This window comes from Equus quagga, chromosome 20 (assembly GCF_021613505.1).
Source record: "Equus quagga isolate Etosha38 chromosome 20, UCLA_HA_Equagga_1.0, whole genome shotgun sequence".
NCBI lineage: Eukaryota > Metazoa > Chordata > Mammalia > Perissodactyla > Equidae > Equus > Equus quagga.
The window spans coordinates 21428461-21443149 of record NC_060286.1 but is presented as its reverse complement, the minus strand read 5'-3'; the positions used below and the strand labels follow the sequence as shown (position 1 = coordinate 21443149).

At 40.0% G+C, this 14689-nt stretch overlaps 1 protein-coding gene across 1 annotated transcript in view; it reads left to right on the top strand.

Moving 5' to 3' along the window:
• The window catches only part of SPTLC2 (serine palmitoyltransferase long chain base subunit 2), a 99844-nt gene that overhangs the window by 5335 nt on the left and 79820 nt on the right, over positions 1-14689 (top strand). The window contains exon 2 of the mRNA XM_046647329.1: positions 14199-14393. Coding sequence (XP_046503285.1) covers positions 14199-14393 — 195 coding nt within the window. The remainder of the gene's footprint in view (positions 1-14198; positions 14394-14689) is intronic.

Sequence of the window (14689 nt, the reverse complement as noted above, 5' to 3'; positions counted from 1 at the left end):
AAATAAACGCCATATTTTGGTTGCACCTGAAATATAATACTGTTTGTTCTTATTTTTAAAGCTCTTTGTCAACGGCACGTTTTTTTAGATCTTCCATTTCTTTATAGACCTTTTGACATTTGGACACATATTTTACCTTCCTTAATTAGTTAAGTTTGGAAGGAAAAAAAATGCCTTTGAGACAGTTTTGAACCTGACTTTATCCCCTTTAGGAATAGTTTTAATGAGATATTAGAAGGATGGCAGCCTTTTAGCTGCCAGAATAAATAAGATTCTATCTCGTAGGAGGAATTGGGGCACAGGTTATGTTCTTATTTAAATAATAATACAAGCAGAATTAGAAAGAACAAAGTGCTGATCCTGCCACTTAAACTGAGGAGGAGGCAAAGGAATAACCAGTGAAGGGTGGTTTCCTAAATAGCTCCCAGCTTTTGTTTCCACTGAAGGAAACAGTAACTGTGCCAGGAGAAGTTGGTTATGAGACAGGAACAGGAGGAGAAGCTAGAATGACTAGTAACCTGTTCGGGTTTCTCAGGCCTAACAAGACACCCCGAGACCTCAAGGCTTTGCAAAAATAGTCTCGTAACTATTTACAACTTGTTGCACTAGATTTTTGTTTCAAATGCTTTTTGTTCTAAGGGCAAGAACATTTTGCTTCTTACTAGCTGGATCTGAAAGATTCCAGAGTCATTTGAAGTACTCAGGAATTCTCTTTAATAAAAGTTCTTGGGAAGTGAGACCAATATTTACTATATAAACCTCTGTATTCTTGAGATAGTATTTCAGAATTTGCATATTTTAGGGATGGCAGACTTGCCTGCTTTTTAAGGTCGGCCCAGGTGCCCTAGAAACTTGGTAGTGCTCTGAGCAAGATAGTCAGTTGGTAGAGATTCACTTAGATTCAGCTTTTGAAAGAAAGGAGCAGTGTTTATTGGCAGAATAGGCAATTGAGAGGGACAGGTAGAGGCTGCGTTTGCATTCTGAGTGGGTGTGACTTCCTTGCTTAAGCACGCGGTTTGTGGCCTCAAAAGTCAGTTGCCTTCTGAATAGTTTCTAAGAAGGCTGCTATAATATAATTTGTGACTGATTAAGCAAGTTAACCCTTTGCTCCTGACCCACTTATTCTCAGAAAATTTATCTTACATTTGTTGTCTTTAAGACTACCTTCAAGACCCATTTGGAGGGTTAGGGTGTATTTTTCCTTTTGTTCTAAAATAATTTTTGCTTCTGGTTGTAGAAGTAAAACATGTATACTGTAGGACCCAAAAGGATTGGGATAACTCCTGGGTTGGGAGTTCATTTTTTAAGGTGGTCTGTTGTAAATCATTCTGCCCCTTTCTTCTTTCTTTCTTTCTTTTTTTTTTTTTTTGAGAAAGATTAGTCCTGAGCTAACCTCTGTGCCCATCTTCCTCTGTTTTATATGTGGGATGCCTGTCACAGCATGGCTTAACAAGCGGTGTGTAGGTCCATGCCTGGGATCTGAACAGGCAAACCCCAGGCTGCTGAAGCAGAGTGCATGGACTTAACCACTACGCCACGAGCCAGCCCCTGCCACTTTCTGAAAGTTCCTAAGTACAGTGAAATATGTAGTTGTCATGAGACTGTGAGTGATCAGCATTACTCCCAGTAACATATTGAGGTTGAGGAAACTATTTAACAATTTTTCTAATCTGGAAAGATTTAGAAAATATTGTACAGATAAAGAACTGACTTGTCAAATGTGATGGTTTTGAATTACTCCAAATAAGCCTTCCGTTGCCTAATTAGTAAGCCCCTTCAGCAAACATCTGAGATTTTACTACTTGCCTTGTGCCTGGTATGTAATAGGAACTCAGAAAATCTTAGTTGAAGGAATGAATGGGTGGTAGTTGAAGCCATGAAAGTTGGTGAAGTAGATAGAAGAGGAGGGCATTGAGCAAGGAGAGGAGGCACCAAGGATGTAATATTGGAGACTCATCATTTTCCTGGTGGAAGACACACACATACACACACACACCCCCTCCGCTGAAGAAGGTTGATTGTAAAAGAACAGAAGCCTTAGGAGGTGGTGTGAGAAAGCCCAACAACATGGAGGCTTTTTTATTAAGGAGGGGTAAGCAGCATCTTGGTGGTGAGAAACCAAGGATAATACAATAGTAACAAGTACCATTTACTGTGACCAAGCCCTCTCCTAGCTTCTTTACCTATCTAATCTTCACAAGGGCCTCTGCTAGGTAAATATTATCCTCATTTTTCAATTAAAAAGACTGAATTCCAGACCATTTAAACAATTGGCTCAGTAAGTTAATAGAGCCTGCGTTGTATTCAAGTTTGTCTCTCTCTATTATGCCACTGGATTTGACAATTCAGAACTTACTGGTAACTTTTGAGGAATGTAAATTAGATATTAAGGATGACAATAGATTTCATCTCTTGAGAGTTGCTTATAGAGGTTGGTATTTTCTTGGAATTTTACTGAAATGTACTAGCCTCTCCCTACTGCATACCACACATACTAGAGAAAATATTTGGAGCTTTGCTTACTTGTCACACAAGCTATGCTGCGCTCTGAACATATATTTCCAGAAGTTTCCTTTTTTTTTATTTGGCAGGAACATTTTGAAAAGTAGAAAGTCCACATTGTTTCTTGCAATCAGGATACATTACGTAATTTTTGTTAAGTGTCTCATACGGAATGGACTGAAAAATGTTTCCAAACGTAGCTGTAAACAAATTTATATTTTGACATGACTGTTGGCCTATTGAGAACTAAGAAATGGAGACCTCCAAGTATCTATGCACTGGAACATTTCAGTTCAGTGGCATCTGGTGCACTCTGGTAGTGATGTTCATTACCGTTCTCACTTACCACCCACCTCTCCTCTGTAGCACTTTGCTATCTCTAGATGAGAATCCCGTTACAGGGGCTGGCCCCATGGCCGAGTGGTTAAGTTCACGCACTCTGCTTCAGCAGCCCAGGGTTTTGCTGGTTTGGATCCTGGGTGTGGACATGGCACTGCTCATCAGGCCATGCTGAGGCAGTGTCCCACATAGCACAGCCAGAGGCACTCACAACTAGAATATACAACTACGTACCAGGGGGGCTTTGGGAAGAAGAAGAAGAAAGAAAGAAGGAAAGAAAGAAAAGAAGATTGGCAACAGATGTTAGCTCAGGTGCTAATCTTTTTTTATTATTATTTTTTTCCTTTTTCTCCCCAAAGCCCCCTGGTACATAGTTGTATATTCTTCGTTGTGGGTCCTTCTAGTTGTGGCATGTGGGACACTGCCTGAGTGTGGTTTGATGAGCAGTGCCATGTCTGCACCCAGGATTTGAACCAACGAAACACTGGGCCGCCTGCAGTGGAGCGCGCGATCTTAACCACTCGGCCACGGGGCCAGCCCCTCAGGTGCTAATCTTTAAGAAAAAAAAGAATTATGTTATAACTGATGATATAATAGAGATTTGACTACAAGCGCAGCTCTGCCACAAATCTCCATCTTCATCTGAGCTCTCCTCCACCTCTAACGTATTCTGTGTCTGGAACACCGAGCCCTCTGCTCTGCCCTTCCGAGCTCTCCACCCTGGTCTTCTAGGGGACACCAACTGGAGAGGCAGCCCGGGTCATGTCAATTTCCCTTCTCTGGGGATACTCCCAGATACACAGAGGTGGGTCCTTGGTGGTCACATCTGTGCAGTGTGACCATATTTCCTGGCACATGAGTGACTGACACAGGGGGAGGCACCTGGACCAAAATGAACCCAGCAACCCTCTCTCATGGGGATTTAAAATTTCAGTGGGGAGAATTTGCCCTTACGTAGAACAGCACCTATAGTATACTCCTTATTGGAGTTTACATACCTGAAAAGTTGTACATTTTTTTAGTTGTAAAAACAATTATTTCTTCAATATTGGTATATTTTCAATAAAATTTAAAATAGTCATATGTAGTGTTTCTCTTGTAAAGTAAACATACTTTACATATTATAAGAGTTGGAAAAACACTATAAATGAACACATTACAGTATAAAGAAAATAAATATCTCCTGAAATTTTATAACACAGAAGTAACCACTGTAGGGCCAGCCCCATGGCCGAGTGGTTAAGTTTGGCACAGTCCACTTCAATGGCCTGGGTTTGGTGCAGACCGACATCACTTGTTGACGGCCATGGTGTGGCCGCAACCCATATACAAGATAGAGGAAGATGGGCACAGATGTTAGTTTAGGGTGAATCTTCCTCAGGAAAAAAAAAGTGACCACTGTAACATTTTGAAGTATATCCTCCCAGACATAAATATATATATATGTAAATGAGATGGTGGGGGTATAATTTTACATAAAAGAAGTCATGCTACATATATTTTACCTTTTCTTCACTTAATATCAATATATTCTATCATCAGTCACTATAGACAAATATTCTTTTAAAGGGTGCATAAATTCCATAATATGATAGATAGTGTATTTTATTTAGCTAATTTTCATGCATAATGTTTATGCTTTTCCGGTATTTCCAATATGTAAACACTTTGTACATATTTTTTTATAAGGATAAGTTCCTAGAAATGAGATTGCTCGCTCAAAAAGTATATATATGTATTAAATTCTAATCAGAATATCATTCTATAAAATAAATTTAAAGGAGGCTTTAGAAATATTTTGAAAACTTTGCTGATTTCTAAAGTGCAATTGATCACAACTTAAGCAATCCAAACCTCATCTTTAAATGAATACCACCAATACCTCAAGCAATGTCATGTTACACAGAATCATCTTGGGTTCCCAAAATTCACTGGTGACAATGTGGTACAAATTTCATTTTCCTCAAAATTATCCTAAAGGCAATGCAGTTCCTGTTAAAATCCTACCGTCTAAATGTTTTTCTTCTTTTCTGTCTCTTTCTTTCCCTCCCTCCTTTTCTCATTCTTTCTTGACCAATTGATTCTGAAATTCACTGAAATAGACATTTTTTCAAAGCAAAGGGCCAAGAAGAGCCAAGGCAGTTTTGAAGAAAAATTAGGTAGGAGGAATCACCTTTATTAGATAGTAAGACTTACCATAAAACTCTAGTAATTTAGCCAGCATGATTTTGATGAAACAGGAGAGAAACGGAACAGAATAGAAAACGTAGCAAAAGCACACTGTGAATATGGAATTTGATAGATAATAGTGGTGGCGTTTCAAATCAGTGGTTAACGGGTTGCTTTTTTATTAAGTGGGGCTGATACAAATGGTTTTCCATGTGGGAAAAAAAAAAGAAAAAATATATCCCCATCTCACACCATTCTATAAAATCAATTCCAGGTTGTTAAATATTCAAATGGGAAAACCAAAAAATTTAAAACTCTAGCATATAGGAGAAAATATTTATGACCTTAGAGTGATTTTCCTAAAACCACCAAAGCACAAATTACAAAGTAAAGATTGATAAATTTGATTGTTTAAAACTTCTGTACACAACAGCATCAAAAAGATTAAAATGTTCAGGGAAAAAATTAACAGAAAAAGTCCAAGACTTGTACACTGAAAACTACAAAACAAAGAAGATCTAAGTAAATGCAAAGACACTCATTGTCCAGGGATTGAAAGATTTAGTATTGTTAAGATGGAAATACTCTCCAATTGATCTACAAATTCAATACAACCCCTATCAAAATCCCACCTGACTTTTTTGGAGGCATTGACAAGCTGATCTTAAAATTCATATGGAAATATACAGGACAAAGTCTTGACAAAGAACACAGTTGGAGAATTCACCCTTCCTGATTTCAAAACTTACAGTGTCTGCGGATCCGCCTAGGGTCCAGACGCTGCAGGCGGCCTTCTTCGTGGCCTCAGCAAGTCCTTAAGTTATGGCCTAGCCCCGCCCCGCCCCCTGCCCTCTCCCCCCAAGCCGCATGGCCACCCTGAGCCACGTGCACCGCCAGGGGCCTCCGATTTGCCGCCTCCGAGTCTGGGCCCCACCACGGGCTGCCCGCAGCTGAAGGGCGAAGTTCTGCCCGCAATGACCCACAGGCCCTAAAAGCCCAACTCGGCCAACCGCAAGTGCTGCCAGGTGTGGCTCAGCAGGGTCCTCGAGGCCGGCTGCTTCAGCTCCGGAGAGGGCCATGGCCTGCAGGAGCACCATGCCTTGCTTGTGCAGGGCAGCTGCCCTCCAGACCTGCCCGGAGTCAAGCTCACCATCATGTGCAGCGGGGGCGACTGTGGCCACATGCAGAAGTGACAGCCAGGGGCACGCGGGCTGGGGTTCCTGCAGAGCAAGACCCTTCCTTTCTGGGCTCCCACAGTACCCTTGGGAAGCTAGGCCAGCTCTAAAATTAGCAGCTGGTCTTGGGTTCAAATCCTGCCTCCGCCTCTTTCATCAGGACTACCATTAGCCCATAGAGATCCTGGGTGTGAATTAGAAAAAGGCACCTTTCTGCCAACACCCTTGTCTTCCATGTATAGAGTGTTCGCACGAAGGGCCTCTTCTGCTGGCACAGGGCACCGCACTGCCCTCTGTTGGGAAGGGGTTGCAATAAACACAGACCTCCCCCACAGTTGTGACTGAACCCTTATATGCGGTATTTGCCCTCTGTGTGGTCTTGGCAACTGACATCCCCTCTGGGCCTCAGTTTCCTCCTCCAGAAAATAGCTTCATTCGTAGTATATCCCCTTTGTTGGGTTTGATGAAGATTAAATTAGATGGTTTATGTGTAAAAAACAAAAGCAAAAACACATTATAAAATAATAGTAATGAAGACAGTGTGGTGCTGGCATAAGGTATACGTGTAGATCAATGGCTTATAATTGAAAGAGCAGAAATAAACCCTTGCGTTTATGGTCAGTTGATTTTCTCCAAGAGTGCCAAGACAACTGAAGGAGAAAGAATGACCTTTTCAACAAGGGTGTGGGGACAACTGGATATCCATATGGAAAAGAACTAATTGGGATCCCTACTTCATACCATATACCAGGAAATCAACTCAAAATGGATCAGAGATCTAAGTGTAAGAGTTAGAACTATAAAGTTCTTAGGAAAAAAATAGGTATAAATCTTTGTGAACTTTGATTAGGCAATGGGTTCATAGATGTGACTCCAAAAGTATAAGCAAACAAAGAGAAAAATAGATAAATTGGACTTCATCAAAAATAAAAATTTTTGTACTTCAAAGGACACCATCAAGAAAGTGAAGACAACCCACAGAATATCTGGAATATATAAATTACTCTTACAACTCCACAACAAAAAGACAACCCAGTTTTAAAATGATCAAAAGATTTGAATAGATGTTTCTCCAAAGAAGATATACAGATGGCTCAACATCATTAGTCATTAGAGAAATGCAAATCAAAACCACAATGAACTACCACTTCATACCCACTAGGATAACCAAAATAACAAGCCAGGCAGTAACAAGTGTCAGTGAGAGATTGGAACCCTCAGACATTGCTGGTGGGATCAGTCCCTTGGGAAAACAATTCCGAAAATATCATAGAGTTACCATATGACCCAGCAATTCTACTCCCTAGAGAAGTGAAACATGTAGACACAAAAACTGGTACATCAGTGTTCACAGTAGCATTATTCATGATAGCCAAAAAGTAGAAACAAGGGGGCCAGCCTGGTGGCATAGTGGTTAAGTTCATGTGCTTCACTTTGGTGGCCTGGGGTTCTCAGATTCAGACCCCAGGCGTGGACCTGCGCACCACTCGTCACCCCATGCTGTGATGGCATCCCACATACAAAATGGAGGAAGGTTGGCACAGATGTTAGCTCAGCGACAATCTTCTTCACTCGCACACAGACACACACACACACAAAAGTAGAAGTAATCCAAATGCATCAACTGATGAATATCAGATAAGCAAAATATGGTATGTCCATACCGTGGAATATTATTCAGCAACAAAAAGGAATGAAGTTCTGGTACTTGCTGCAACATGGATGAAAGAAACATTATGCTTAATGTAAAAAGCCAGATGCAAAAGTCCCCGTCTTGTATGATTCCATTTATATGAATGCAATCCATAGAGACAGAAATTAGATTAGGAGTTTGCCAGGTGATAAAGCTATTATTTGAATAAGAAATGTTCTGCCCAGTGTGACACCACAAACCGACAGCAAAAGTGAAAAAAAAAGCCATGGACTGAGGAGATATTTGCAGCACCTCACTGATAAAGGGTTAGTAGCCAGACTGACTACCAGGCGCCACAGATAAGTGAGAAGCAAGCATCCGATCCAACAGAAAAATGGGCAAAAGGTAGGAACTGGCAAGTCGCAGATTGGAAAAGAAATATATGAATATGCTCGTTCTCACCAGTTCTCAAGTTATTGCAAGTTAAAACAATGAGGTACTATTTTCATCTTTACCAGTTTGAAGCCTATAAAAATATGACAGTATTAAATGTTGACAATGTCATGTAGCAACGGGAACTTGTATAAGGGTGCTGTTAGTGTAAATTGATACAGTTGCTTTGGAGAACAATTTGGCAATTTCTAGAAAAGTTGAAATATGCATAATAATTGTCCTATCAAGTCTGTATTTAGGTATATATGATAGCGTGGGTTAAAATGAAAAAAATTTTTTTTTAAAGATTTTATTTTTCCTTTTTCTCCCCAAAGCCCCCCAGTACATAGTTGTATATATTTTAGTTGTGGGTCCTTCTAGTTGTGGTACGTGGGATGCCGCCTCAGCATGGCCTGAGGAGCAGTGCCATGTCCATGTCCAGGGTCCGAACCGGTGAAACCCTGGGCCGCCAAAGCAGAGTGCGTGAACTTAACCACTGGGCCACGGCGCCGGCCCCTAAAATGAAAAATTTTTTCTCTACTAAGAAATAACATTTTTGTATCAACCTAATGCACACATAATGTGTGTATATTTTATGTACTTTACAATTTTTATATATACATACATATATAAGTGAAATAAAAGTTTCATAAATTAGTGCTTACCCTTGAACTATGCAATGCAATCTGATACTCTATTCTGTACTACTCAATGAAAGTTTTTAACTGAGAGTTAAAAAAATGATCCCAGTGCAGTAAATCGTGTCATGACCCACTGATCGGTTTTAACCTACAGTCTGAACACTGTGTTGGTTTGCTAGGGTGCCATGACAGTACCACAGATTGAGTGGCTTAAAACAATTAATTTCTCATAGTTTTGGAGACAGTCTTGAGATGAAGGTTTGGGCAGAGCTGGTTTCTTCTGAGGCCTCTCTCCTTGGCTTGCAGATGGCCGTCTTCTCCGTGTGTCTTCGTGTGGTCTTCCCTTTGTGTTGAAGTTTTTCCTGTAAGACACCAGTCAGTCGTATTGGGTTAGGGCCCACCCTAATGCAGTCGTTTTAACTTAATTCTCTCTATAAAGACCCTGTCTCCAAAGACAGTCACATTATGAGGTATTGGAGATTAGGACTTAACATATGAATTTTGGGGGCATCAGTTCAGCCCATAAGACAGTGCTTTCCCAAGAAATTCTGCTCGTAGGCATAAGAAGACATCTTTAAGAATGTTTACTGTAAAAATGTAGTAACAAAAAATTGGAAATAACTTAGTTGTCCATTAGAAGGAGAATGGTAAAACAACAACAAAAAACAGTATGGTATATTCATACAATCTGTTACTATATAGCAGTGAAAAGATGAAGCTTTGACTTCCAGCCATGCCTCCCTCTCTCGCCTTGATTTGAAATGCCAAGAAGCTGGGCTGAGAAACCTGGCTTGGGGCTGGCCTGGTGGTGCAGTGGTTAAGTTCCAGCACTCTGCTTTGGTGATCCAGGGTTCACGGGTTTGGATCCCAGGTGCAGGCCTGTGTACTGCTCATCAGGCCATGCTGTGGCGGTACCCCACATACAAAATAGAGGGAAAGTGGCACCGATGTTAGCTCAGGGACAATCTTCCTCAAGCAGAAAGAGGAAGATTGGCAACAGACATTAGCTAAGGACCAGTCTTCCTCACACACACACAAAGAAACGAAATCTGGCCTGTGATCACCAATTACACTGTAATCAAACTACCTGTTGGAGACTTCTGCTGTCCATGCTAAAGGGTAATTAATATATTTATTGCCTCCTGTACAATCTTGGCTTATATATAGGCAAAGGAAGCAGGTTATTTCCAGAACAGCGAAATTAGTTGATGTTAATTTTGGTTTCCTAAAAACAGACATTTTCTTAGCAGAGGAAACTCATATAGCCATTGATCTCCATCCACGTGTAGCTAATATGAATAGCAAAAATAAGCATGCAAGGTGAGCTTAAAGTGAAATTCTACTATTAATCCACTAATGATTTTAAAACAATCAGGGGCCAGCCTGGCAGCGCGGCCATTAAGTTCTCACGTTCCACTTCAGTGGCCTGGGGTTTGCCGGTTCGGATCCTGGGTGTGGACATGTGGACTGCTTGTCAAGCCATGCTGTGGCAGGCGTCCCACATATAAAATAGAGGAAGATGGGCATGGATGTTAGTGCAGGGCCAGTCTTCCTCAGCGAAAAGAGGAGGATTGGCAGCAGATCTTAGCTCAGGGCTAATCTTCCTTAAAAAAAAAGAAATCTTCCCTTGATTAGTAATAGTAATACAGCATCACACTCTTGCTTTATGTGAGCAGAATGATGATACCTGTTTTTTAACGTGGAGGGAGTGATGACACAAGTATTTTCTTGATTGCCTTGTTGATGGTGTAATTCTCAAGTCAGAATGACTGCTTGCATGTTGAATCCATAATATGAAATACACAGTAAGAGTGTGTAGCCCATGTTTTGTTTAGAGTGAACTTGAGCTTCAGTCCACGTGAGAACTGAAGGGTGTCAGATTTGTGTTCTAGACATGTCCTAATATTGTGTGATTACTGTGGCTCACTTAACTCCTTCTTTGCCAGAGTATTTATTGTGGAAAGAGCAGAGAGCATAATGTGTAATTTCATTCATTCAACAAATATTTATTGAGCTCCTAAAAGGTGCCACTTTCAGTAGTACTACTAGTAATAAAAGGAAACATTGAGTACTTAATATTTGTTAGCACTTAATAAATACTGTCCTGAGTGCTGGATGTGTATTAATGAGCAAAATAAACCTGGTGCTTTCCTTTATGGAACATGATGCGTGTATAGGATAGTAATGCCGTTATTTTTACTTGAATCATGTCACAGATAAAATTTAGCACCAGTACTTGGAGGTCAAGGAATCTTGTTCTCTCTGAGTTCTAACACTTTCTCACCCATCAGAGGTTTCCATATCAGTTGGCCTGTCCCTTCTCACCCTGCAAGATCAGAGGGACCTGTGTTTTGTCTGAGGCCACATTCTAAAAGTTCCTTCATAGTTGAATCTCAATTTCTTAAAATGTATTTAGTTTTAAATGAGGCTGTGATAGAAGCACACAATATTTAAAAGCAAACTAATGGATTAATTTCCTCCTTCCAGACAGTCCAGCCAACTGCGTGAGTTCACTTGGTCCTGCTGGTTTGGCTGTGTCTCACATCAAGGCGGGTATTGACAGAGGCCCACCCACAGCATTCCTGACACATAAATCTGCCATATGTTGTTAGAGACTTACGAGCTCTGAGAATGGCCTGTTTACTAGTATGTTCAGTAAACAGAGTGAATAGTTTAAACAGTTTCATAGTTAAGAAGTGGGTTCTGGTATTAAACATAGTGTTCTTATGGCAAAATGTTTTTTGACACAGTTTTTTAAAGAGATGATGCGAATGTTATTTTTCCTGTGTTTTAAGTGCTTTTCATTTTGCTTTGTCTGGCTTACTAGCTTGTTTATATGTTGTATTTTTAATTTTTAAATGATTTTTTATCTTCAGATATTGGCCCATTTCTAGCTATTCTGTTCTAAACACAATACAACCTTGCTCCTTCATAAAAGTTTAAGTATTAAATATTGATACAAACTTCTACCTCTTTGGGGAAAAAATTGATGAAAACCTAAACCGGTTTTCTGAATAGTTTTCAGAGGTTCTTTAGGCCATCAAATTGAATCAGTACTAACAGACTCCATGTATCATGGCTGTCTGAATGCCTTTCCTTTGTCATATACAACTGTTTCTTCCCACACTGTTCTAACTTGTGGCATTCAAATAGCTTTTCCAAACTAACATTACTAGGATATAATATTCTAAAATATATATATATATATTTTTTTTTTTTGAGGAAGATTAGCCCTGAGCTAACATCTGCTGCCAATCTTCCTCTTTTTGCTGAGGAAGACTGGCTCTGAGCTCACAGCCATGCCCTTCTTCCTCTACTTTATATCTGGGGTGCCTGCCACAGCATGGCTTGCCAAGTGGTGCCGTGTCTGCACCCAGGATCCGAACTGGCGAACCCCAGGCTGCCAAAGTGGAACGTGTGCACTTAACCACTGAGCCACCATGCCGGTCCCCTAAAATATATATTTTATGTAATATATATTATACGTAATAATATTAATATGTATATTTAGCCCTTGGATATATATATTAATTAGTTTTTATAGTTAATGTAAATTTTTATTAATTTGTTTTTGTTCGTTTATATCGTATGTCTGATTAGATTGTCTGAGAGGGCAGGAAAGAATCTTTTGTTCCTTTGGGACTTTTTATAGCTCTGGTACAGTGCTCAGTTAAAAACGTACTCCTGGTAGATTATGATTGACCGTCCTCACTGCAGTGGGTTGTTTCAATGTTAAGATTAAAGTTAACACACAAACTTCTCTAGTGGAATTTTTCTGTAAAACAAGATTTCCATTAAATTTGGCCAATAAATAAAAAGCTTTGAGTTATGAGATCAAAAGTATAGTAGCTTGGTGTTTGTCTATTAAAATTCAGGTATCCCAAAAGATGAAGCCAGGAATAATCTTAGAATGTTTGGACTTAGGTCACGATGAAGAGGGACAGAATGATTGCATGAGAGTTACTGATCACTCTAAGGTTTCCCCTTCTGTTGGATTTCACTTTCTACTTTTGTACAATGCTAGACCACTCTTAGGCAGCCCTGGTGGTCTAGTAGTTGAGATTCAACGCTCTCACTGCCCTGGCCTGGGTTCGCTTCCCATCAGGGAAGCACACCACCTGTCTGTTGGTTGTTATACTGTGGCAGCTGCTTGTTGCTGTGATGCTGAAAGCTGTGCTGTCAGTATTTCAAATATTGGCAGAGTCCCCCCGGTGGACGGGTTTCACTGGAGCTTCTAGACTAAGACAGACTAGGAAGAGGGACCTGGCCACCCACTTCCGAAAAATGTGGCCCTGAAAACCCTATGGAAAACAATGGAGCGTTGTCTGATAGAGCGCTGGAAGGTGAGAGGATGGTGCAAAAGACCGGGCAGGGTTCCGCTCTGCTGTACACAGGGTCGCTAGGAGTCAGAGTCTCATGACACTAACAACAAAAGGACCACTCTTGTGTAAGCATTTGACTTCTGTGCATAATTTATTTATGTTACCACTGACAACAAAGGCTGGTATAAACCCTGTGTTTCCACCGAGGCCTAGAGCTAGTAGTTCTTTGGAATTGTATGGCCAGGTGGCTTTAAGACTATATAGCAGGTAAAACATTTGCAAATATTTTATTCTGAAACTGAAGTTACTTTTGATGACTTCATTTGTGAGCTAATAATACTATTTTTCAGGATAGCCTTTCTCTTTGTTGATTTATATTTTTTATTTTCTTTATTAGAGCAAAGGAAGTTATACATTCTCCAACCATAGCATTTTAGGATCTATTTCATAAAATTCAATAATTTGAAAAATCATTGTTAAGCGTTGCTCTTAGGCAGTCCTTCTCCCTCTGTTTTCTTTGCTGTCCACCTAAAGTGTGTATAACTTGGGGCCGCCCCATGGCCACGCAGTTAAGTTAGCGCACTGTGCTTTGGCGGCCCAGGGTTTTGCCGGTTCGGATCCTGGGCATGGACCTAGCACAGCTCCTCAGGCCATGTTGACGCGGCGTCCCACATGCCACAACTAGAAGGACCTACAGCTAGAATATACAACTATGTGCTGGGGGGCTTTGAGGACAAGAAGAAGAAAAAAAAAAAGGATTGGCAACAGATGTTAGCTCAGGTGCCAATCTTTCAAAAAAAAAAAAAGTATATATAACTTATTTCTGTTGAAAAAATTGTGCCCTGCTTAGATCTTACTAGACTTGTTTTTACTATTTCTTGTAGAATTCTGAAGGTATAGTTATGCAAATCTATAAGGACTTAAATTTACCTAATAATCTTTTTCTTACCGTGATTGAAATAAACATTTTTAATCTCCCTTTTAGATTCATCATGTTACACAAAATGGAGGCCTATATAAAAGACCATTTAATGAAGCTTTTGAAGAAACTCCAATGCTGGTCGCTGTACTTACCTATGTGGGATATGGTGTACTCACTCTCTTTGGATATCTTCGAGATTTCTTGAGGCATTTGAGAATTGAAAAGTGTCACCGTGCAACAGAAAGAGAAGAACAAAAGGTAATTGTTGGTCTTTGATTCTGTAAATGGAAGCCTTTTATAGAAGTCTTGGTGTTTTCCCTCATTTGTTTCTTTAAACATTTGGGTATACATTAAAATTAAAATATTGCAGATAGAGTTAAATGAAAACATTCTACAAAGAAAGCTAAAAATAAGGTTAAAGGCATGGAGAAACTAAAAGATTTAACATTGTAATTTAATTATCACAAGAACCTATTCTGTTTTATGGATAAGAAAGTTAAAATTCACAAATTAAGTAGCGCTTCCTAAGATGCCTGGTGTCAAGCCAGCCTTGA